Source organism: Schistocerca cancellata, chromosome 2, assembly GCF_023864275.1.
Source record: "Schistocerca cancellata isolate TAMUIC-IGC-003103 chromosome 2, iqSchCanc2.1, whole genome shotgun sequence".
NCBI classification, from domain to species: Eukaryota; Metazoa; Arthropoda; class Insecta; order Orthoptera; family Acrididae; genus Schistocerca; species Schistocerca cancellata.
Window position 1 is genome coordinate 685,856,460 of NC_064627.1, and position 26,645 is coordinate 685,883,104.

Consider the following 26,645-nt stretch of genomic DNA (forward strand, 5'->3'; position numbering starts at 1 on the left):
TGAAGATGTGTCCATTTGTTGAAATGCCATTGTTGAACACCACAATGAAATGATAAACAAGCATATGTCTCAAAACATCTATAGACGTTGACTACACCACAGGTAAAACAGTGCTAAACAGCTGTAGCAGTCAACTGCTCATAGGCCATTCAGCTACTGTGACAGTCTATCACAGCCAAAGGTAAATGGATAAATGATTCAGTCTTCATTCTTTCATTGTATTTGTCGCTTAGACCATGATCATACAAAGTTTGTACGTCAGTGTGATGGAGTAATAGTGAGTGATTTATGAGCTGGTGATTGAACAAAGCAATTGCAGAAACTTTGTGATACAATTTTTGAGCTACATTTCAAGACAAAGGAAGTCTATGCTGGCATAAAATAACTGTCAATGCTGCAGATAATGATGGTAGTAGAATGTAAAAGGTCAGACATTCTTGAACATAAAATTCTTATATAGAATCAAATTACTACAGTTGAATTTCAATATACTTGTTAACAGAATAAAGATAATATTGCATCAGTAAGAGTTTTAGGTTTTAGGTAAGAGTTTTAGGTCAGTAAGAGTTTTAGGTTTTAGGTAAGAGTTTCAGGTCAGGAAGAGTTTTAGGTTGGATTTAAAGCTTGCCTCTGATTTGCTTAATTTTATGTCTTGATGCAAGGGCAAGACTTGAAAGGAAGGAAAGAGGAAGAAAGAACATGTGAATTTAATTTCCTTCCCATTATCTAGCAGTAGATTTTTTGTACTATTTTGTCTGCAGTGGCAGTTTCCCATGTACATTAATATTCTCAATGTAGTGTATAAATTTCTTGCGACATTTTTCAGACTTTTATATTTTGGAGGCTTTGGAGTTGCTTTTTGTGGGTGTATTGCTTGACAGACCTACTGTCACACCAGTTCTACAGCCGAGTTATTAAACTTAGTATTCCCAATGGTGATATTTCAAATAATGTTATTATTAATTTTGCAGGCAGAAACATTACGGCAATTTGGAGGAACACTGTTGGCTAATGCCTGTGGACCTTGCATAGGACAGTGGGATCGCAAGGATGTTAAGAAAGGGGATAAGAACACAATTGTCACTTCATACAATCGTAACTTCACTGGACGGAATGACGCCAATCCTGCAACACATGGCTTTGTGACCTCACCTGAGCTTGTCACTGCTCTGTCAGTGGCTGGCACACTTGACTTTGACCCTACCAGGGATAAACTGAAGAGTGTAGATGGTACGTTATCTTCATTCACCAATGTTAATTTCATGATAACTAACAGGCACTCATAAACAATTTCTGCTGTGTAACAGACCTGTAGAAAAGCTCTTTACAACTACAACCAAATGGGTCAATCCATACCAAGTGGTCCAGCACTGGTTGCTTGACCATCTCAGAAAATTTTATATATGCTGGGTGAATTCCCCAATGTTTAGTAGTCACAAAAATATTTTTAAAAAAAATTATTGTTTATTATTTTGAAATGGCAGCCATATTTGTTCCAGGCCACATGCATTTTTTTGTATTTGCAAGCATCTACATTTTTTACAATTATTCAGTAGTGGATTGTCCTAAGCCTTTCACTTAAAATGCATTTAGTTCAACACACTCTGGGCTACAAATTAACATCATTATCACTTAGCTGAATGTATTCTTTAATATATTTTTAATAGTTCAAAGTTATCAGCCACAAATTTAAAAAGCTCAATTTTTGAACAGTAGTTTTCCAAAGAGAGGTTAATTTCTCAGTTTTAATATTTTTCTACTATTACACTGTATAGAATAGTTACCTTTTACAGAGTATCAATGGTGAGCAGTTTACACTTAAAAAAATACACTATTTTAAAAAATGGATTTTTAAAAATTTTTCCATTTTGTGGCCTGCAATATCTTTGTTCGGGGACCAGATAAAAATCTGAAAATTTCACAGTTAATAGACCTTTATGATATCAAACTTCAGCAGAAATTTCAACTTCGAGATTTAATTGGAAGTTATGGAAAAAAGATTACAAACACGAGTCAAAGATATGTTTTTTAACATGTGCGATATCTGATAGGCTAATTAAATAAAGTATACCAATTGCATAATGTAACACACCACATTCCACTAGCTAATGATTATTTGTCGAAACACTGCTATGGTAATTGTTTCAGCAGGTTAACAATTGCCTCTGCAAGTCTATATAAGTCTGATTGTTGTCTTCCCCCTTACACTAACAATTCTCTACTCACACTTATTTAGCTAGAAGTTTATGAAGTGTGCAGTTGAAAAATGATGTCTCAGTGTTCTGTTGGTGTTATTATTAATGAAGCAGGTCATAAAAGAGTGTATGGAGTGTATCCTGAAGACATTACTTTAATTGAAGATTAAAGTGAAGAAGAAAAGGTATTGTTTTACTTACGAGTCAGCCCAGAGGTCAAATCAACATGCAAGTACCATGAAATTAAATATAAAATTTCATCACATTTTTGGTCAGTCTCACATGGACCCTTTTGAGAAACATAAGAAACCTATAACAAAAGGTCTGCGAGAAATAACATTTGATCATTATTCTAAAAATAAAAGCCCTTTTGTCAATCTCATACCAGGAATATCATTGCGTCCAACATGTTATTCTAAGATATTTGTAATTCACAAGAGAAAGAATAGCGAAACCTCAGACACAGAATTTTGTGACTTATCAGCAACCATTAAAAAAGCAGATACAGCTTGTGAAATCCTGGGTATATCACCTGCTAGTAAAGTGGGAAAACTAAGTCAAGATAAAAGATCAAGTGCCTTGAATACAAAAAGTGAGAAAGTGACAGCTACTGTCAAAAAGAATTTGGATGTTTCATTTCAAAATACAATTTGTACTAAAACAGATGGAAGTTTTAAAACTTCACCAACTGAATATGATGATTTGATAGAAAAACTAAAAACTAAATGCAGTACTTCAAACAGAGAGGATAAAATTAAGGTTATCAGTTTACTGCTGAATTCTTGGAGTCAAGCAAAAGTTAGTGATGAATTTAATGTGTCAGAATGTCTTGTTAAGTTAACAAGGCAGTTACTATAGAACAGGGAATTTTACTAGCATTACAAAAGAAAAGTACATCTAATTTGGTAGATGGAAACAAAATCAATAAAGTTATTAAGTATTGTGACAATGATAATGACAGCCGTTTGATGTCTGGCAAAAAAGACTGTGTTTCCATGAAAGAAAATGGTTCTAAGTTTCAAAGACAAAAAAGGTTAATATTGTTTAATTAAATGAACTATTCACTGAATTTAAAAAAGAAAATCCTGGCATTAAAATTGGAAGATTGAAGTTTTGCGAGTTGAGACCAAGATGGTGTATTGTTGCATGGGCATCTGGCACCCGTAATTTTTGTGTTCGTTTGTATCATCAGAACATAAAGTTGAAGATAGATGGGGCCAATCTTAGAGTTGACTATAATCCAAAGAAGATGATTTGATGCCTGACAATATAAAATACAAACAATGGGTGACACAAGACAGAACTGAAATGGTGACAGTCATAAAATCAAGAGAAGAGTTTTTTGAAGTGTTGGTGGCTAACTTTGAAAATCTGAAAATGTATCATTTTATTGCAAAATATCGAAGTAAATTTTTGAAAGACAAAAAGCAAACCTTCACAGCTGCTGAATGCTTAGTTCTTGCTGACTTTTCAGAAAATTATTCCTTTGTTATTCAAGATGAATTACAAGAGCACCACTGGGCAAACAAACAGGCCACAGTTCATTGATTTGTATTCTATAATAAAAATGAAGATAAACTGATGTGCCACAGCTTTTGTGTCTTAAGTGACTACCCTGAACACAACACTAAAGCAGTGCACATTTTTCAACTAAAATTAACAAACTACATTAAACAGCACCACCCTTCCACAAAAAACTGATTTACTTTTCGGATAGGGCAGCAAGTCAATACAAAAACAAACAAAAATTATTAACATCTCCTTTCATAAAGAAGACTTTGAGTTTGACGTAGACTGGCACTTTTTTGCTTCATGCTATGGGAAGAATGCTTGTGATGATGTCGGGGGTACAAAAAAGAGAGCTGTCACAAAAGCAAGTCTGCAGCAGACTGATGACAATCATATCATAACATCTCAAGAAATGCTTGAATTCTATAAAAACCATATCAAAGGAATTACCTATGTTTTTGTACAATGTGAGGAAATACAAGAAGTCTATGACAGTGTCTTGAAGGAAAGGTACAACACGTGTCAGAACATTAAAGGCACTCGATCTTTTCATTGTTTTGTAACCCATTCACACAACTTACTGAAGTGTAAAATCACATCAACTTCGCCTGATTGTGAACTTCATCAGTGTAGAAAACTTGTACAACTGGTTCTTCACAATAAAGACATAGTGGCTTGTTTTTACAATGAACAGTAGTGGATTGGCGAAGTTGATAACATTGACTGTCAAAACCAAGATGTACATGTTCTATTTTATCACCCTCCAGCACCAAGGACATCTTTTAAAAAATTGAGAAGGATCAAGTTTGGATGCCAGTTAAAAATGTACTAAGCAAGCTGTCTCCCATGGAATTTACAACTGTGACTCGGTGAACTTATAATGTAACACCCAAACCGAGTGAACAAATTTCTCAGATGTTCAATGAGCAATGTACCAAAAACAAATAACAAGAGAACAATATAATGTAATTAGTAGGCTTATTTCAATAAAAAAGTAAGTAATCATAGATATGATTAAATTATATATTGTAACTGATATATTTTATTCCAAAAGCTTAGATATCGCAGATGTTAAGAAATGTATTTTTGGCTCATGTTAGTAATTTTTTTCCCATTACTTCCAATTGAATCTCAGAGTTGAAATTTATATTGAAGTTTGATATCATAAAGGTCTATTAACCGTGAAATTTACATATTTTCATCTGGTCCCTCAATGAAGTTATTGCATGCCACAAAAGGAAAAATTAAAAAAAATCAATTTTTTAAAATAGAGTATTTTTTAAAGTGTAAGCTGCTCACCATTGATACTGTATATTCTATACAGTGTAATAGCAGAAAAAAATATTAAAGCTGAGAAATTAATCTTTCTTTGGTAAACTACTGTTCAAAAATTGAGTTTTTTTATTTGTGGCTGATAACTTTGAACTATTAAAAATATATTAAAGAATACATTCAGGTAAGTGATGATGCTAATTTGTAGCCCAGAGTGTGTTTAACTAAATGCATTTTATCTGAAAGGCTTAGGACAATCCACTACTGAATAATTATAAAAAATGTAGATGCTTGCAAATATGAAAAAATACACGCGGCTTGGAACAAATATGGCCACCATTTCCAAATAATAAACAATAAATTTTTTAAAAAATATTTTTGTGACTACTAAGCATTGAGGAATTCACCCAGTAAATATAAAATTTTTCTGAGATGGTCAAGCAACCAATTATTTTTTTTCTTGGACTACTTGGTATGGATCGAACCAGTTGTCACTGTTATAAGCTGACTTATTTTGTACAGACTGATTCAGATATATATACAAATATGTCTTATGCAGGGTGTTCCATTTATCTGTTGGCCACCTGCCCAGGGTATTGCAGGCCGGCCACAGATACCGTGCCTGCCAGTCAAATGGGACCTGCAGGACAGCGTTAATGGTTTTAGCCTGAAGGCCATACAGACAATCGCATCTTATCGGCCAGTGTCATTCGAGAAGTGAAACAGGCATCACAAGTGTAACAGTTAAGTTTGCAAATGCAACAATGGCAAGAGCAAATTATTCAGTTCCACAACGAGTGTTTATTTATGATTCATATGTGTGCAGAAAGTCTCCTTGTACTGTTCGGAGATTGTTTGAACAGAAGTTTCCAGATATTCGAGTTCTGAGTCATGATGCAGTTCACAAATTAGTGAATAAATTTTATGAAACAGGAAATGTTCAACACAAGAAGTGTAAATGATGACATACAGTGCTTACACAAGCTCTTCTCAATGACATTGCATATCTCCTGGAAAATTCCCCTAAAAAGTCTCCTAGACATCTTTTGCAGCAAACACAAATATCGTGCACCTCTGTACAAAGAGGTGCTAAGCTGCTTGGACTAAGGCCCTATAAAGTATCTGTAGTAAAAGAACTTCAATCCAGTGATACTGCACATAGGGTTAAGTTTTGCGAATGGGTTTTAAAACAAGTGCATGACAGTGAAGTGGATCCTTACCTCATTCTGTTATCAGGTGAGGCTTTGTTCCATTTAAATAGGCGTGTTAATTCCCAAAATTGTCGACATTGGAGCACAGATAGCTCTGTTGTGGTTCATGAGGAACCCCTTCATGGTGTGTAGTTAGTGATGACATAATAATAGGCCCAATTTTTTTTAATGACACAGTAACAGGTGAATGATACATGCAAAACATTTTGAGACAATTTTTTAATGAACTGAGTGAAAGAAAATGAAGCTTCACATTTTTTTCAATAGGATTCAGCAAGGGCTCATATGGCCAATGTTTCTTTGCAGCAGTTCATGATGTGTTAGATGACAGAGTGATTAGTAACCATATCTGGCCTGCTAGAAGTCCTGATTTATCTCCATGCAATTTTTATTTGTGGGGTGCACTGAAGGCAAAGTGTATACAACAAATCCTCACACGATAGAGGAACACAAGGATAATATCTGTGAATCAATTAATTCAATATCTGAAGGAGAATTACATAATTTCTTGAGAAGATGTCAGAAATGCGTGGAAAATAATGGCAGGCAGTTCCAACATCTCTTAGCGCAACATAGGTGAGTACAAAATTTATTTTTGTGTATGATTCTGTAGTATATTGAGAGGTTGTAACAGTGGAAAGTTGTACTGAAATGCAGGAGGATCTGCAACGAATTGACGCATGGTGCAGGGAATGGCAATTGAATCTCAATGTAGACAAGTGTAATGTGCTGTGAGTACATAGAAAGAAAGATCCTTATCATTTAGCTACAATGTAGCAGGTCAGCAACTGGAAGAAGTTAATTCCATAAATTATCTGGGAGTGGGCATTAAAAGTGATTTAAAATGAAATGACCATATAAAATTAATCATTGGTAAAGTAGATGCCAGACTGAGATTCATTGGAAGAATTCTACGGAAATGCAGTTCAAAAACAGAGGAAGTAGTTTACAGTACACTTGTTCGCCCACTGCTTGAGTACTGCTCACCGGTGTGGGATCCGTACCAGAAAGGGTTGATAGAAGAAATAGAGAAGATCCAACGGAGCGCAGTGCGCTTCATTACAGGATCATTTAGTAATTGCAAAAGCATTACGGAGATGATAGATAAACTCCAGTGGAAGATTCTGCAAGAGAGACGCTCAGTAGCTCAGTACGGGCTTTTGTTGAAGTTTCGAGAACATACCTTCACCGAGGAGTCAGGCAGTATATTGCTCCCTCCTACGTATATCTCACAAAAGAGACCATGCAGATAAAATCAGAGAGATTAGAGCCCACACAGAGGCATACTGACAATACGAGACTGGAATAGGAGGGAGAACCAATAGAGGTACTCGAGGTACCAACCGCCACACACCATCAGATGGCTTGCGGAGTATGGATGTAGATGTAGATATTTGCTTATATTTTAAACGTAGTCATGTCATACTGCAGCAGTAGACAGGCGACACAGCATCTGGTCGCTGGACAACAGAGCACTCACTGACCGGCATCTACTGTGTTGCATAGGCGGTCATCAGATAAATGGTATACCCAGCATCTCAGGGCCCATCTTGAAGTTTTTCAGAAAAATGCTGACTTTCATACAAGGGTTAGAGCCTTAACAGTGGCAGCTAAATCTTTACAACTTGTACAATACAGGTTCCAATGTTTCAACATTTCAGTGTTTTGCTATCCTTCAAAGTAGTCACCATCATTGTGTATAATCTGTGGCTAGCAATGTGGAAGTTGTCGGATACCCGTAGTGCTGCCAGTTGTATTAATAATTTGAGTGGAATGGTCCATTGTCTGTCAAATTTCTGTAACACTGTTCTGAAGTGCATGGCATGAAGTGCTTCCTTCAATTTGAAGTCATCAGGGCTTAAGTGAGGAAGGCATGGTGGGTGGTACAGCACTTATCAGCCCCATCAATTGAACAAATCAGGCACAACTTATACCATATGTGCCCAAGCGCTGTACTGAAAAATGATGGGTGGGTCCTGCAGAAACTGTTGCCACTGCTTTCTCTAAACTGTTCAGTTTTGGAACATAGCCTGTGACCAGCTTAGAGAAAGAAATGGCAATACTTGCTGCAGGACCAGCCCATCACTGTGTAGTGCAATGCTTGTGAGCATAGGACACAAGTTGTGACCAATTTGTTTGATCAGTGGGGCTGGGAAATACTGTACCTCCCTTCACATTCCCTGGACATAAACTGTTGTAACTTCAACTTGATTAGTAAGATGAAGGAAGAACTTCATGGCATCCATGTCAGAACTATTACAGAGATTCATCAGACAATAAACTGTTCCACTCAATCTACCAACACAACTGGCACTGCCAAGGGTATCCAGTGACTTCCACATCACTGGTAGGTAACAGGTGATACACAATTCTGGTGACTACTTTGAAACAGTAAAACTTTGAAACATGTAACTGTTTTGTACAAGCTGTAAATAAATAGCTGCACTTTTATAAAGTTCCAACTTGGTATTTACAATTCCCAAAATAGCACAGCACTCCACACACAGTGAACAAAAAGAACTCACAAACAAAGGCTCATGAACCCTATTGATGTTAAAGTTTACAACAGAATGCCAGTCTACATTAGAAAGTTGGAAGACAAAATAAATTTATAGCAGAATTAAAATATATATATATATATATATATTCGAACAATGTTTTTACTTGGTTATGTTCACCACTAATATTTTTTATATTAAGCAATAACTGAATATAATGTAGTTCACCCCATAACATTTTCATTATAATTATGTATTTAATGGAAAGCTGTTTTCTGGTGCAATCTTTACTGAATCATTGTGCGTAAAATGATTTTCTGATTAGGAAGAATAAAAGTAAAAGCTTACGAAGGACAGACTATGATTTATAGTAACAGATGTGTGCGTGTATATAAATTTGAATTACTATGTATTGCATCATCGTTTAGTAATCTGTGTTTATTATTTTATGTATATTTTGTGCAGTCCATTTCCTTGTGATGATTCCACATAAAATTTATGTGTACATTTGGGCAGCATCCATACAATATTTATTGTCTATGTGTTGATAAAGAAATTAAAAAAAATAAAGATTATATTTTGTAATAAATAATGTATTTCACAATGGTATAGATATTTATGAGAAAGATAAAATTGCTACTGTATATTTAATCATTAAAAAGTGAATTTTTACTACTAGTTATACAGGAAGCAATAAACCTAAGTTGAATATTCTGAACTCTGGAATATTTAAGTACCATATTTTATGTACTATAAGATGCACTGGTCTCCAAAATTCAAGTTTATCTTATATTCAAAATTTATATAAAAATGTCCAGGGTTTGATTAAAAACTTCTGCCAGTCTTAAAAATGGCCATATATTTGATGCCATGGGAAACCTATCTCCATGTGGAAACATTGGATTCAATGAGCAGTAGCACTGCACCAGTGTGACAACAAACATGAGTTGCAGGGTTTCACAAGCTTGCTAATACTGTCCCCCTCCCACCCCGCCATCACAAACCCAGAACACTGTCTAGCCTATGATGCATCATTCCAGTCTACGGTGCCAGTGAACTTGAACTGAAAGTAATTTGCGTTATTGATAACAGTACAATATTTTTGTTAGTAGCTAGTTTCGTAATGGAAAAAATAAAAGGTATTCAAATGGCGAAAAATAAAAGATATTCATATGATGTGGGCTATAAATTGAAAGTAATATGCATATGCAGAAGAGCTTGGAAACAGAGCAGCTGCGTGGCATTTGGTCTCTCCACCAGTAGAAAACCCATTCATGATTGGTGGGCTAGTAAAGAACTGTGAAAAACGAGGAAGACTAAATGTGCAAATGGAGGACTGAATGCAAAATGGTCAAAACCATAAGATGATGTTTTTCAGAGATTTTAAAGGTCAATTCGGTTTTGTAAACTAAGATTTTTTTTTTAGTCTAGCTTTGGAATCTAATAATAAAAAATGGTAAAAATGCTATTTTCCTAAAAAAAATTGCTTAAAAATTAAGGTGCATCTTATACTTCTTAGTGTATTATAGTCTGTAAAATAAGGCATACATTTGAAATAGTATTTGTTTGGACTTGGTTTCTCAGGAATCAGATGTTTTATAAATTGTACACACTTACAATTGTCATTCAAGTCTTAAAGAAATGTAGCCCTATGCCTTTTGAACACCTGTTAGTCAAGACCGGCCATATTAAATTGTTAAGTATGACAACACATTTGAAACCAATTACTTACTACTTTGATTTTCACTTTTATGTCCATTGGCATTTTGCTCTCATCTCATATCACAGTCCTTACCCTGTTGCATATTTCTTACAGAACCACCACTCCAACTACAGCCACAAATTTTCCCTTTGCAATACTCACTTTTTCTACACACATAATATGTCCACCCTTCCCCATGATAGTACTGTGACACTTTCCTTCCCTTGCACAAAAGCGCATTTCTTTCCCCACAATCCATCCATAGGTTACAAATTCCTCCTGTCTTACTTTCTGCCTTCCTATGTCACCCTGTTCATGATGGTGACCCGACCGCACCCTCAACCCACATCTGCAATTAAGGACTCCCAAAGGTGCTACCAGCTTCAGTTTCTCCAGTCCTAAATTTATACTGACCCCAGCCCCTCCTCGTCCTCACTACTGTAGATACACTGCAACATTTTAGGGCACTTTTCCTCAATTTTTTATGCTTTCTCTTCTCATGGTACCACTGCCATCCAAATACATTTTGCCTCACTACAGTTTTTGTCAGTTAAGATTACTCTAAAATGAATGGCTGTGATTCTAACTTTCTTCCTTTCAATAGCTGCGCTTTAATTTTTAAATATTCTACAGCTTTAAGTAGTGGGCATCTGATTACTTACAAACATTTTCCATTCACTAAATTCAGAATTCAACAGAATAAAATAACTTTCTTTCAGGTAAAGAATTCAAATTAAGTGACCCATTTGCTGATGAGTTACCAACAAAAGGTTTTAGCCCATGTGAGGATACATATCAGACTCCACCTGCAGATGGTAGCAAACTGAAGGTGAATGTTGATCCAAAGAGCCAACGTTTGCAACTTCTTGAGCCATTTGATACCTGGGATGGAAAGGACCTCACTGACTTGACGATATTAATTAAGGTGAAAAAGTAGTTTTTATGCAGTCATTTGCATTCACGAGTGAAATGCATACTGTGCTGCATCATAGTGGCATTAATGTCTTCATGTATCATACAGTCTTACTTAATCAATACTTTAGGTCAAGTAAACTGTTCTTACAAATAGTTTGATTGTTATCTTTTGTGATAATTTCAATTTTCTTTGTAAGTTTAATTTTTTTATAAGTAAAATTTCATTGCCCAAAGTAAGAGGCATTTGAATTGCATAATGCAGAAGTTGCTAAATAACTACCATTAACAAACTATTTTATCAAAAAATCAGATTTAGAAATCCCTTAGTTGTTCCTTGAATAAAGGCTCTTAACTGAACACAGGCAAAACTTTCTTTTGAAATAGGCAAGGTGCAAACTGCTGCAGGAATAGGAATCTATCTGGGGAATATTAGTGTTATTTTCATGTGTGATGTAATACAACATATCTGACAAACTATGCTGGCAACTTCTTGATATGCAATGGTATTCACTATTCCTACACAGTATTGGAAAAAAGGGCAACTAATATTGAAACTTGGAGTGATTTGGCAGTATTAAAGAAGATTTAACAAAACTGCAAGCTACAGGTTGCAATAGTAATGTTAGAGTTAGCCCAGAAGATAGGATTACAGTCAAGTCCACAAATACGTGAAAAGATTTGATAGACAATACAAATCTTATGGCTTCAGTCTATCATCTCCCGTATTTTCAGTGGGTTGAAGACTGTGGATCGACACAGTCAGAAAATCCAAGAAATGCTTCTGAAGTCATGACAGTACAGTTCTTAAGGTGAAAAGTAATGTCAGAAAGGAAAATTTTAAGATGGCCAGGAAAGTTGTATTATATAGGAGAGCAAAATGGGAGGGGAATATCGGAATTGATACAGAACTTTTTGGAAACTGATTACAAGGTAACTAGTATTTTGAGACAAGTATGGAACTTGCAGTATCACCCTTGATTTATGCTTTCTGGGGAAACAACTTGGAAAAGAAGGTGATGTAATTGTAACAGAGAGTGCAGACAACTGTTAGATCGGAACCTCCGTTACACTATCGAGGACAGTATCGAGCAAGTTGCTCAAAATGCTCCTCATACTAGTATGAAGATTAGGTCATTCTTTGAGCATTACGATAAGCTTTGAATGAAGGATTGTATGGAACATGTTAATGCAGAATATGGGAAGTTAGGAGCTGGACATGCACACATGAGTGTGACTGTTGAATTGCTTCTCATGTGGTTGCATTATACAAGGCATGGTTTCTACCCATATGCTTCCAGTATGAGGCTACTGGCACGGATAATTGCCAGAAGCATCCAGTCTGATCAAAGCAATATCCATTCTATCCCAATGATTTCCAGTGTGTTCCTTGACTTCGTTTTTTAGAGTAATTTATACGAAAGACAGAGCTATAGTTAAAAAACTACTAGCCGAACAAAGTACTGCAGCTTGATTAAAGAAAATACATTTAATGTCTTTCATTAAAGCAACAGAACAGCAGAAGCCAGTTTAATAAAAGGGATGAATTTCTAATAACCATAAAGAAAGATGAAAGGACAAATGGAATGCCAGCAGAGGTGTCATGCATAGCAGAACCACACATGGAAATCACTGAACACATACATCATAATGGATATAACCTAACATCATGCCATAATAGAATAACTAAAAGAAAAAATGCTGCGGCTATATGCACAAAATGCTAGATATATAATAGCATTCTGTGCTACAGTATTGTTTCTCATCTTTGTTCATAATCCACAAGCTTCCTAATGGTGCTTGTGGTTATTTATACTCTCTTTCCACCTTTCTTGTCATGTTACTGGTTTTACGGTACAGCAAATAATATAGATATACACGGTACAATTAGGTTTTTGCATATATGGTATGTATACAAGATTTTCATTGTTACAGGTGAAGGGCAAGTGTACAACCGATCACATCTCTGCAGCAGGACCATGGTTGAAATATCGTGGTCATCTGGACAACATTTCTAACAATTTATTAATTGGGTAATTTCCTCATGAAACACTAGTTTTAACTTGTTATTATGGAGATAGGTTTCACCCCACAAAAGTTGAAAGGTAAATGATAAGATATCAAAATTAAGAGGGTAGGGTGTTATAACAAGCTTGTGTACTTGGGAATGCCAGATGTGGCTGGCAGCCTTGTATGATTTATATTTTTGCATACTTACCCATTGTTGTGTTCTTGCCTGAGGCTTCAGACAACAGAAGTCAGAAGCTTTCATGTGAATACCAGATTTCCTATAGCACCCACTGACCTTTGCAATAGAAAGCTGAGAACCATAACTCTACAGATGAACCTTTCTGTTTTTAATTTCACTTAAAAACACTAGGAGACAAAATTTCTGGCCAGTACGTATCTTCTGGCAGCAAAAACCATAGCACTGCTGACAAAAATGCTTAAAGTAACTGTCAGGAGGGCCTCTCTCACTCTAGAGTCAAGTGACTTGCCTTCCCCCTGAAACTTTACCCAACCAACCCTCTTTCCTCATTGGAAAAGGATCACTGTTTTCTATTTTACACGTTTCTATCAACAGCACAATTTTGGTCTTCTAATGGCAAGAAGGCTTACCAGAAAGCCAGTCTGTATCCTTGAATTTTTTCTGTGGTATTTCTATTATCATTTTTTTTTTTAGAACCGTGATGTACATTGTAGCCTCTCTCTCTCTCTCTCACACACACACATACACACACACACACACACACACACACACACACACACACACACTCACACACACATTCCAACTTTGATAAAACATTGTGCATGAGTGTGTGAATCAAGGACATTGTTGCCACTTATAATATGTCAGTGATCTGTATTTTATTACCATTCAGTGTTTATTTTTGATGCTACTCTGAGGGTGGTTATTGTAGTGTAGAAGCCCAAGACTCAGACTGGAGGTTGGAGCAGAGGACACTGCTGGGCACAGAAAATGGGGACACAACATGCCAGACATCACCTTGCCAAGTAAATTGTTACATCAGACAATGTGCCCGGACTGCCAGAATGGTTGCTGCAAATGACCTACTGCTAGCTATGACACCTGGCCACATCCAGGAACACACCAGTACCTTACCAAATATGGTCACAATGACAGGCTTCGGTGTGACACACTAACAATGCCAATATTGCACAGCCAGTAGGCTACATCACATTTAAGCCCAATCCCACCATTTTCATCATTTGTCATTTTTCAGCTGTCATGTACAGTGGTGTATGGTCAGTCTGTGACACTCCAGCCCATGCAAACGACATAGCTGCTTCTACTGGGCTTCAAACTGCTGCCTGTTGCCTGAGTGCCTGCTTAGGGAGCCACAGTCTGCTCCGCCACCAGCTGAGGGGATCAGACGAGCAGTTCCGGCCTGCCCTACCCCCCAATGCTCCAGTGTTTGAAGCATGACTCAGCTAGAGTCCTCTTAGCTGCCACCTGCTGTGTTCATCTCTCCTACTATTGGTGTCAGTATGCTGCTGAGATTGAAGATAGATGATGTCTGAGATCCAACGACATCATCCCATGTTTTAAGAATTCTTTTGGCCTCTGTTTGGTTGTCTCCTACCCTTTCCTACCTTCCACTGTTTTGGATGTATATTTGTACTGGTATTTAATAGGCATTATGGATACAAAAGGGGCAGCTAAGGAAGTTTCAGCACAAAGTGCAATGTAGCACCTAACTGATCACGTAGCACAGCTACAAAAAACTTGAGTCATTTAAGGGAGAAGAAATAGGAAAGGTTACTTCATACTTTACCTGTCCTTGATACTAAAACCCCAGCATTGCTTTCTCCATGTTTTGGGGAAGCTGGGGAGGATACATTTGTATTCTTGGATAATCTGCATAGGCTGCCTCCTTAGGGAATTAGAGTGAGGATCAGTTATTAAGTGTGGACGAGCTGAAACTAACAGGTGATACTAGGGTTTATTTGATGTGCCATGAAAAGTTAAGGGAGGCTCAATCCTTTGACATACTTCAGCAATTGTGAAGGAAGACTCCGAGAAGATATTTCTGAGTGCAACTTAGAAGACTACGTCAGAAACACAGGGAATCCCTGGGAAGTTTTGTCATCTGCGTTCATAAAGTCAATGTCAATATGTACAAACTCATGACTGATGATGAAATGAACAAGGTTATTCTGCAAGAAGCTGATCAAAGAGCTATGGATAATTCTTCGGAGGTTTCCTGTTGATATTTTCCAGAAGGAATGAATGGAGTTGCCAAAAACATTGAATGAAGCAATGGAGATTGTAGCGGTGATAGCAAAAATTGGTGAACTTTCTAGAAACAAGTAGAGAAAGGAAGTATTTAATATGGGCATTAAGAGTTTCAGGTGTGGTCACACAGGTCATGCGAGAAAGCTATAGGAAGAAAGTGTCGGAAGTGCAAACAGTTCAGTCATTCAGACAGGAATTGCTGGACCAGGAATTTGGACAAGCAGGGGATACAGCCTCAGAATGGACCACATAGCCCACCATGAAATGAAGCAAGGGGAGCTGTGGCCACTGTGCAGTTCTCCTGGTACAGGGTTTGCACTGGACACCTCTGTGTGTAATCAATGACAGACTTGATCTCAGGTCTCTGTAGCAAATATTGGTGTACTTGGAGAAGTGGAATTAAATCCACCATGCTGGACATTGATCAGCATAGGTGGGAGTCGTGTGGATTCACTCCAGTCAGTGGTAATGAGTTTCTGGGTGGAGGGATTAATTTCCAGACAGATGGTGAAGTTCTTCCTGAAGTCGGCAGTGGCTACGATGCCACATTTGGGTTGAATTTCATAGTTGTGCGTCATGCTAAAGTTGATTTAGAGCAGCATATCATCGAGTTTGATGGTACTGCATTTCATTTTGGATGTACAGCTGGAAAACTATTATGTTACACCTCTAGGCCAGATGGATTCGCATAAACTGCTTTTGGAAAGGGAATTTACACTTCACTGCGCAGCACCTGGACAGTCCATCAGTTTGTCTGCACTGAAGGGGAAAGTGGCACATTTACAGCAACAAGATAAAGAAAGTGTGGAAAATCTGTTGCAGGAATATGTAGACCTAGTTGATCCTCCCAGACCTTTGTCAGCCACGCCACTTTGTTAGCACTGTATCCCAACAGGGAATGACGTGCATGTCTCTAGGAAGCCATACAGAGTTCCACAATGTTTACAGCTTGTTGTGGAGAAATTCATTGAACAACAGGACTGATGACCTCAGATGTTAAGTCCCATAGTGCTCAGAGCCATTTTTGAGCCATTGAACAACAACTGACAGGTGGTATCAAAGAAACTAGTCTTAGTCTGTGTTCAGCATCTGTGGTCATTGTATCAAAAAAGTCAGCAGACATCTGGAAAGCATATAGATTCTGTTGTGACTATTGTTTTTTGTTTGAGGAAACCATTTCAGGTGCATACTCTACACCTAACATAAACAATACCGTAAATCATCTTGGACGGTGTTGGTACTTCACAATTATGGATTTAGGTATAGATATTATCAGTTATAGGTGGCATCCAAAGATCAGCCAAAAACTGCATTTTCCATCCCATCTGGACATTATCAGTATTGGCGCACATGTTTGGGACTAAAGAATGCACCAGCAACTTATCAAAGGCTTTTGGACAGTGTACTGCAAGGTTTAAAGCCAAAACAGTGTCTTGTGTATATGGCTGAAATAATTGTATTTGCTAAAGATATTCTGGAACACTTCATATGCTTGTACAAAGTTTTTGAGTGATTATTTTTGGCAAGATTGACACTTAGTTTAGAGAAATGCCATTTCATTTTGCCGAAGTTCATTATTTAGGGCACATTACTGGACAGGCTGGTGTATTTACTGACTTTCGTCTGGTGGAAACTGTAAAAAGTTTTTCAACACTTACGGTACTTCAGTTAAGGAATTACAGTCATACCTTGACTTGGCATATTTCTAGCGAAAATTTGTGCTGCACTTTGCTGAAAGTGGCAAGACCACAGTTACTGAAAAAAGGGTGTAAAATTTCATGGTCTGAAAGCTGTGAAGCAGCATTTCAAACATTAAGTTAACTTAAAGTCTAGTTCTTATTGTTCCCAATTTTCAAAAACAGTTCATATTAACCAGTGATTCAAGCAACTTTGTATTTGGTTGTATTCTGTGCCACTGTGCCAGGAAATTGACGATCTTGAGCATCCCATAGAATACACATATAGGCAACTGAATTCAGCTGAGGTAAACCATTCAACAACTGAGAAGGAAGCACTTGCTCTGATATACAGTATCATGTATTTCAGATATTATTGGTACAGTAGATGTTTCAAGGTGGCTACGGATCACACAGTGCTTTGATGGTTACTAGGTCTGAAAAATCCAACAGGTAGATTGACTTGATGGGCTTTACGTCTCAGCAAATTTAAAAACAAATTGGTACATCAACTGGGCTATTCACATGCAACTGCAGATGGCCTAAGTCACAAAATTCATGCAGCAGATTGCACAGCTATCAATGTTGACATTTGGAATCAAATGCAAATTTGTCAACCAGATTGTCAGCGATTCACATGGCAGCCGCAGTTGTGCACAGAAGATGCTCTCCTTTACAGGCAAACAAGATGTGCATTGCCTGTTTTAGTGCCAGATAAGTTGTGAACTGAAGTATAGAGGCAGGTCCATGACTCGATTCTGTATGGTCATGCAGGATGTAGGCCAACAAGATGCCAAGTGGTGCAAACATACTGGTGGATGATGCGCAAGCAGGATACAGAGTGTTAAATCATGAACTGCAGTCAACATGTCCAAAGAGCAGATCTAAATCACCAAAGGACTGCAATACACCAACTACCTGAAGCCAATAAACCTTTTCAAATGCTTTCAATTCACATGCATGCACCTTTTGCCTACACACCAGTGGTAAACTGATAGGTGCTCACAATCATTAATCATTTCTCATGTTTTATAGCCACAATACCCATGCCTAACCAACAGATGGAAACGGTGGCTCACACATTGGTGAATGAATGGTTGTTTAAGTATGGCACACCCAAAATGTCGTAACTGAGCAGGGGAAAAATTTCATGTCTGTCCTAATGAAACACGTGCACTGTTTATTACGTATTAAGAAACAATAGACCAGGCTTGGCATCCACAGGCAAATGGCTGTACTGAGAGGGTTCATAGAACAATAAGTAAAATGTTAAGTTGTTATGTTAGTTCATGGCACACAGATTGAGACAGTCGGCTTCGTTTTGTAATGAGGACATGCAATTCAAAAATCCATCAGAGCATGGGGCTATCCGCTTACAGCGTTATTTTTGGATGAAAGATGCCTTCACTCTTTGATTTTGTCAAGCCAGACCCGGGGAAGAAGTTTTGCAAGTAAAAGATTTTTCAAAACTTTTAGAAATGAATTGGAGGCAGGTACAAAAAATGAACATGAAAGCTTTAGAGCTGCACAAGAGAGCTTGTGAGAAAAAAGCAGTGTTACCAAAACATCAGGAAGGCCAATGGATCATGTTAACCAACATTTAATACCTAAAGGGAAGGCAAAGAGACTAGTGATGCATTATCAGGGACCATTCCAGGTGATCGATATGCTGTCTCCAGTAAAAATAAAGCTATAGTTTACAACTCATACCATAATTGTTCACTGCATTTCTGGATGTGTCATTCTGCAAATCGCCGTGCAGTGCATGGCAGAGAGTATATCCCATTGTTCCAGTTATTAGGATTTCTTCCTGTTCCATTACCATATGGAGTGAGGGAAGAGTGATTGTTTGAATGCCTCTGAGCATGCAGTAAATATTCTAATCATCCTGTGTGAACGTAGGTGGTTGTAGTATATCCCTAGAGCAATCATTTAAAGCTGATTCCTGAAACTTTATTAATAGATTTTCTTGGGATAGTTTACGGCTGTCTTCAAGAGTTTGCCAGTTCAATTCCTTCAGTATCTCTGTGACACTCTCCCAAGGATTACAGAAACCTGTGACTATTCGTGCTGCTCTTCTCTGTAAATGTTCAGTATTCCCTCTTCGTTCTATCTGGTACAGGTAACTCACTTGAGCAGTATTCTAGGATAGGTTGCACTATTGATTTGTAAGCAATCTCTTTTGTAGACTGTCCACCTGCTTAGCTGGTTGTTAACATGCTTGCCTCTTGTGCAACCAGACCTGAGTTCGATTCACAGCCGGGTTGGAGATTTTCTCCGCTCGTGGACTGGGTGTTGTGCTGTCCTCTTGATCATTTCATCATCACTGGCTCACAATCACCCAATGTGGTGTCGACTAATATAAGACTTGCACTCGGCAGCTGAACTTCCCCGAATGGGGCCTGCCAACAATGCCACACACTCATTTAATTTTTTTTTTAGACCGATTGCACTTACCCAGAATTCTACCAATAAACTGAAGTCTACCACCTGCTTTACCCACAACCAAACCTATGTGATCATTCCATTTTATATCCCTACAAAGTGTTACACCCAGGTATTTGTATGAGTTGGCTAATTCCGGCAATGACTCATTGAAATTGTAGTCATAGGATACAGCATTTTTTTCGCTTTGTGAAGTGCAAAATTCTACATTTCTGAACATTTAGAGCAAGTTGCCAATCTCTGCACCATGTTGAAATCTTACTTCATAGTAGGTAACTTCATCATCTGCAAAAAGCCTAATTTTACTATTACTATTGTCTGCAATATAACATGAACAGCAAGGGTCCCAACACACTTCCCTGGTACACACCCGAAGTTGCTTCTACATCTGACAATGACTCTCCATCTAAGATAAAATGCCGTGTCCTCCCTAGCAAAAAGTCCTCAATCCAGTCACAAATTTCACTTGATACCCCATATGATCGTACTTTTGACAATAAGCATAGGTTCAGTACTGAGTCAAATGCGTTTCCAAAATCAAGAAACACTGCATCTACCTGGTTGTCTTGATCCATCCAAAGCTTTCAATATGTCATGTGAGAAAAGTGCACATTTGGGTTTCATATGACCAATGTTTTCGAAATACGTATTGGTTGGCTTTTAGGAGGTCATTCTATTTGAGATACCTCATTATGTTTGAGCTCAGAATTTGTTCTAAGATCCTACAACAAATTGATGTCAAGGATATTGGATGGTAGTTCTACTACTCTTCCTGTAGATGGGTGTGACTTGTGCCTTTTTCCGAGAACTGGGCACAGTTTTTTGTTCAAGGAATCTATGATAGATTATAGTTAGAAGAAGGGCTAACTCAGCCAAAAATTCAGTATTGAATCTAACAAGGGTTCCATCAGGGCCTGGAGCTTTGTTCAATTTTAACAATTCCAGCTGTTTCTCAACACCACTAACACTAATACTTATTTCATTCATCGTTTCAGTGGTACGAGGCTTAAATTGGGGCAATTCTTCTGGGTTTTCTTTGTAAAGGAACATTTGAAAATGGAGTTAAGCATTTCATTGCTTTGACTACGAAGGCTTTCCCGGCATAATAATTGATAATATTCTTCTCAGGTATGCAGCCGGATCATAACGTCTTCAAGACACAATATTTCCGCAGTCCAACTGGCTGCCATCTTCAGGTGAGAGTGCTGGTGCGCGATCTCGCCGGAACTGACTTCCCAGCACAAGCGGCGGCCCCTATATAGGCCACAGATGACCCACAACGCGTGTGCGAGAAGGTGCCATAACTGCCCTCTAGCGCAGTAAACATACCATGCCGCCAGTGGGGAAAACAGGCGAAATCGAGATATTGCTGTCAAAAAAAAAAAAAAAAGGCGAAATCGAGATATTGCTGTCAAAAAAAAAAAAAAAAAAAAAAAAAAAAAAAAAAATTATTCTGACCATCGAAACACAGACCGTTGTTTTTTAATGTCAGATAACACTGGGTCCCAAGTCTTACTTAAAAGATAACCCTTGTCTCTATTAATAAGATTGTCAGATAAATGGATCTCTATGGATTCTTTTAAAACACTGTCCCAATAGCGAGATGCAGGGGCAACCATTTGTGTCGCGTCATATAGCATTCTGTTATCGCACCTTCTCGTGCACGCGTTGTGGGTCTTCTGTGGCCTATATAGGGGCCGCCGCTTGTGCTGGGAAGTTAGTTCCGGCGAGATCATGCACCAGCACTCTCACCTGAAGATGGCGGCCAGTTGGACCGCGGAAATATTGTGTCTTGAAGACGTTATGATCTGGCTGCATACCCGAGAAGGATATTATCAATTATTACGCCAGGAAAGCCTTTGTAGTCACATCAGAAGCCTCTAGGGGGAAGAGATGGTGGAACTTGTGAAGAAGTTTGATAAACTTCGTAAGAAGAAAGGCAAGTTGCTGAGTGCCCTCGCCTTTTTGCTGAGATGCCGCGATGGAAGAGTAATACCTAAGTGTGCTAGATTTGTGCATTTTATTGATATGAAAACGGCCAACAACATCAAGAAGTGTGCCAGTTTTGTCTTAGTCAAGGAGCACATTCGCTTCACTCGAAGACAACTGGATCTCATATCCAAGGATTTACTTTTCTTGCACTTGGAGTTATCGTCGCTGCTGTCGGATGCATCCTGGGAATGGGTGGATAGTTCTTCTTGGGCACTATCAGATTGGACGCATAGGAGCTCCATAAGGAAACAGTCTTCATAGTTTCAACAGCTTTGTTCTCAACCCATGATATCTGATGACAACATCCATCGACGGACAGTGATTAACCTCACGAGTAAAGAACTGGACGACGCTACGCTCTCAGTGTTGGAGAAAGGCCTGAATTTTGCCCCTACACCGAGGAATGTGCCTATCACCGAATTCATTTGTGCGGTCGAACAAGCAGTGTCCAACTTTTCAGAGGACCAAGCTGAAGAGATTAGTCAAGAGGTCTCACATACATTGTGGCGGGCGCCACCTCCACGGAGTAACATCTCCTCTCTCAAAAGGGCAGCCGTCCGGTCCATTAGAGAAGACGAGGATCTGATAGTTCTACCAGTGGACAAAGGTAACGTAACGGTTCTTCTGTCATGTGATGACTATCTGGGAAAGATGGATCTCTTACTTGAGGACTCAGCGTACAGAACATTGCAGGACGACCCAACTGAACGGATAAAACGGAAGACGCTTTCACTGCTGAAGAAGAGTTCTTTACCTGACGACGTTCTCAAAAAGTTCGTCCTGGTGCTGCCGTGCCACCGAGACTATATGGCCTACCCAAGTTTCATAAGAAAGGGGTCCCGCTTCATCCGATCGTGAGTAATTTGGGTGCTCCTACCTACAATCTAGCCAAGTATTTAGCTTCTGTTCTTGGCCCTCACGTCGGTAAATGCGAACATCACATTCCCAATTCTATGATGTTTATTCAGAAATTGAAGACCTTGTCTCTTAGTCCCTGCAATTTGCTTGTGAGCTTTGATGTCGAGTCGCTTTTTACCCGGGTTCCTCTGGAAGAATCCTTGCAATTAATTGGTGAGAAACTGGATGAGGAAACAACCAGGCTTTGTCACCACGTGCTGACATCGACGTACTTTTTATTCAATGACAAATATTTTGAACAGACTGACGGAGTGGCTATGGGGAGCCCATTGTCCCCAATAGTCACCAACCTTTTTATGGAAGATTTGGAGGACATGGCGCTGAAGACGGCGTCCTTAAAACCAACCTGTTTCTGGAGGTACGTTGACGATACGTTTAGGGTGTGGCCTCATGGGAGAGAAGCTCTTGACCGCCTCCTAGATCATTTTAATTCCCTGCATCCTAGCATCAAGTTTACCATGGAGGTGGAAAGTGATGGAAAGCTTCCGTTTCTGGATGTTCTGGTGTACAGATAGGATGATGGGACACTGGGACACAGTGTTTATCAAAAGCCTATGCACACGGACCGTTACCTGCATGCTTCTAGCTGTCATCCATCGTTCCAGCATACAGGGGTCCTGCAGACATTGGCGAGAAGAGCTTATGCCATTTCAGATGGAGAAAGCTTGACACAAGAATTGGACCATCTTAAGGTTGTGTTCAAGCAGAATGGCTGTACAGATAAACAGATCCGTCTGCTTTCCAGTTTGGACCATCCCCTGAACCACCAGAAGATACCTGCAAATCGGTGGCTTTTCTGCCTTTCGCTGGGAGCATTTCCTCGAAGATAGGAAGAATTCTCAAAAGATATCATATCAAAAGTATTTTTCGGCCGCCAGCCAAGATTAGAGCGCTTCTTGGCTCTGTTAAGGATGACTTGGGTTTGAGGAAGCCCGGTGTGTACAAGATCACTTGCCACTGTGGGAAGGTTTATATTGGTCAGACAATCCGGACCATTCAGGAGCATCAGTGGCACACACGGCTGTTTCAACCTGAGAAATCCGCAGTGGCAGAGCACTGTCTCACCGAGGGACACAGAATGCTATATGATGCGACACAAATGGTTGCCCCTGCATCTCGCTATTGGGACTGTGTTTTAAAAGAATCCATAGAGATTCGTTTATCTGACAATCTTATTCATAGAGACAAGGGTTATCTTTTACGTAAGACTTGGGACCCGGTGTTTTCTGACATTAAAAAGCAACAGTCTGTGTTTCGATGGTCGGAATAAATTTTTTTCTTTTTTTTTCTTTTTTTTTTTTTACTTTTTGACAGCAATATCTCGATTTCGCCTGTTTCGCCCACTGGCAGCGCGGTATGTTTACTGCGCTAGAGGGCAGTTACGGCACCTTCTCGCGCACGCGTTGTGGGTCTTCTGCGGCCTATATAGGGGCCGCCGCTTGTGCTGGGAAGTCAGTTCCGGCGAGATCATGCACCAGCACTCTCACCTGAAGATGGCAGCCAGTTGGACCGTGGAAATATTGTGTCTTGAAGACATTATGATCCGGTTGCATGCCCGAGAAGAATATTATCATTTCATTGCTTTGCTACCCTCAATTTCAGTTCCTGTCTCAGGTCCCAAGCAGAACCCATGACACTGCTGAAGGCTTACCCTATCAAGGACAGAGTCATACTTAACCAAAGACCCAAAAAGGAAACCAAGCACAAAGTGTAACTGAACAGGACATCTAGAGTAAATATGCCTAGTTTGGTGGAGAATGTGACTGAAAAAGTGTACTGTAAGTAACTGTAAGTAATAGGGCTTGTGTTCCAGTTTTCCCAAATCTGGGGACCAGATTTCCTTAAGGGAGGAATATGTAGTAGCCCAAGACTCAGAATAGAGGTTGCAGCAGGAGCCAGTGGGCATAGGAAATGAAGACACATCGCACCAGCCAATGCCCTGTCAAGTAAGCTGTTGCATCATATTTAATCCTGATCCCACCATCATTTGTCATTCATCAGCCTTCATGGACTGTAATATATGGTTGGTCCATGATGCTCCGCTCCACACAGATGAAACAGCTGCCTCTGCCACTGCCAGGCCCAAAAGCCCTGCACATCACGTGAATGCCTGCTCGGGGAGCTGTGACAAACGCAGTCATCAGCTGAGGAACAAGACAAGGAGTTCCAGCCTGCTCTGCCCTCACCTGTGACACAACACAGGTCTCCTGCATTCTAGGGTTCTAAGCACAATGCAGCCAGAGTCCTCCTTGCTGCTGCCTGCCAAGATGCAAGCCAGTCTTAGGGCTTCTCTGTGATGCAGCAATAGTAGCTACCAACACACCCAGTACAGTGGAAACAACTGCTATCCATTGTATACGTTGTTAATAAAACATCATTGCAATTCATCTATGCCCTCCTCAGTTGGACTTCCTGATTCACTTGCAGCACCCCTCATCCTGCTGCCTGCTATGCCTGTACCTTCTACACTACAAATAACAATGTGATAACAGTGTGCAGTTACAGAAGAAGATGGAATGTAATGGATGGGGGAACTGATATTTCCCTCAATCTATTTTGACCACTCCTCAGTGCATAATCCACAAGTAACTTACATAATGAGTGCTCAAGAAAGAAATATAAAAATTGATAGCCACATTTTATTTTAAATTGTAAGGTATTTTCATGGTAAAAAATATAAAAACAATATCAGCAGTCAAAAACTGTTGAAGTTCCTGTTGAGGTTCAAAATAAAAACTTATTGAGAACAACAATATTTAAAGTTACTATCAAATAAGCACACTTCTTTGCACTGTTGGAATGTTAGACTGTTGCTGAACATCTTTGAAACAATATCCACAGGGTGAGGCTGCTGAGATAGGAAAACCCAAATACATCCAGAATGAATAAGTGAACTGAGGTGCAGTTTTTTCTTTGTTATAATAGACAATGCTCTAAATTCTCTGAGATATTCAAGTAATGTTTAGCGTTTATACTTCTAGATGTCTTTTCTCATTAATTGTGACACCAAGATTGTTTTTTAATGGCACTGTAAATTTTTTCTCTTTACATTGGACAGAGCCTTCAAGAAGGACTTCAGTGATATAGCATTTTGGGACTTGTAATGTAACAGACCAGGACTCACCAACTGTAGTGCACAGTACATCTCTTTAGTATACATCCTGATACACTGTAACTTCATAACATGAACATATATTTGAGTTTGTCATGATTTTTAACGTACACTTCTCATTGTTTAATGAACCTGGGAATAATAAATTACCTACAGAATAAAATATGTTAACAGAATTTTGTAAGATGAGAGAACACTATGACTATGTAAAGAAAAGTAACATTTACAGTATCGAGTAGGCACTGGAGTGCAACTGCTTGAATAAAATGACAAAGTTTCGAGATTTTAGTCAGTGCTGCTGTAGGTAACTAGGATGGTGAATGGTTTTGGTGGAATCTTACATATTTGTGTATTGATTGTTAAAGGGAATTGTTTTATAAAAAAACACTTTCTGCTTTACAAAAAATCTTACTTAAAATCTGTTATTCATTCCTGTTGATTTTGTTTTCACATTCAAATTACTTTGAAGAAACTTTTTTTTGTTGTAAATCATGAAAAATTGGAACTGTAACAATATAAGGGTATTGCCTATCCAGAATAGCTGTATAGCACTTATTATACCACAATTAAAATTACTTTGTGACTGGTGTTTCAGTGAGTCGAATGGTAGGGGCCTGCTGCCAGCCCATCACAGTTCTTTCTTGAGCGCCACATACTCACTGTGTTACCTGTTATGTAAGTATGTGCAGTGTCTTGTGAAGCACACCTGGCTGCGTGTGGCAGTACTGCCCCTACCCTCCCTCACAAATGCAATCTGTCAGTCACAAAGTAATTTTAATCTGAGTACAGTGCTCAAGATCAACGTTTTGCACAGTTTAGCTGACGGTCACAACAATAAACATGTGAAACTTGTTGTTGGAGTTACATATTATTCTTACATTTGGTACAGTAGGACCAATGTTTGGTGTCCTCCCCAAGTTATATCACTGAAGTTTTCTTCATAGG

General features: G+C 38.7%; 1 protein-coding gene across 1 annotated transcript in view; it reads left to right on the forward strand.

Annotated features, from left to right (window-relative positions):
- Positions 1–26,645, forward strand: part of LOC126162428 (aconitate hydratase, mitochondrial-like) — a 171,195-nt gene that overhangs the window by 123,659 nt on the left and 20,891 nt on the right. Inside the window, exons 10-12 of the mRNA XM_049918930.1 lie at positions 972–1,230; positions 11,107–11,312; positions 13,235–13,332. Coding sequence (XP_049774887.1) covers positions 972–1,230; positions 11,107–11,312; positions 13,235–13,332 — 563 coding nt within the window. The remainder of the gene's footprint in view (positions 1–971; positions 1,231–11,106; positions 11,313–13,234; positions 13,333–26,645) is intronic.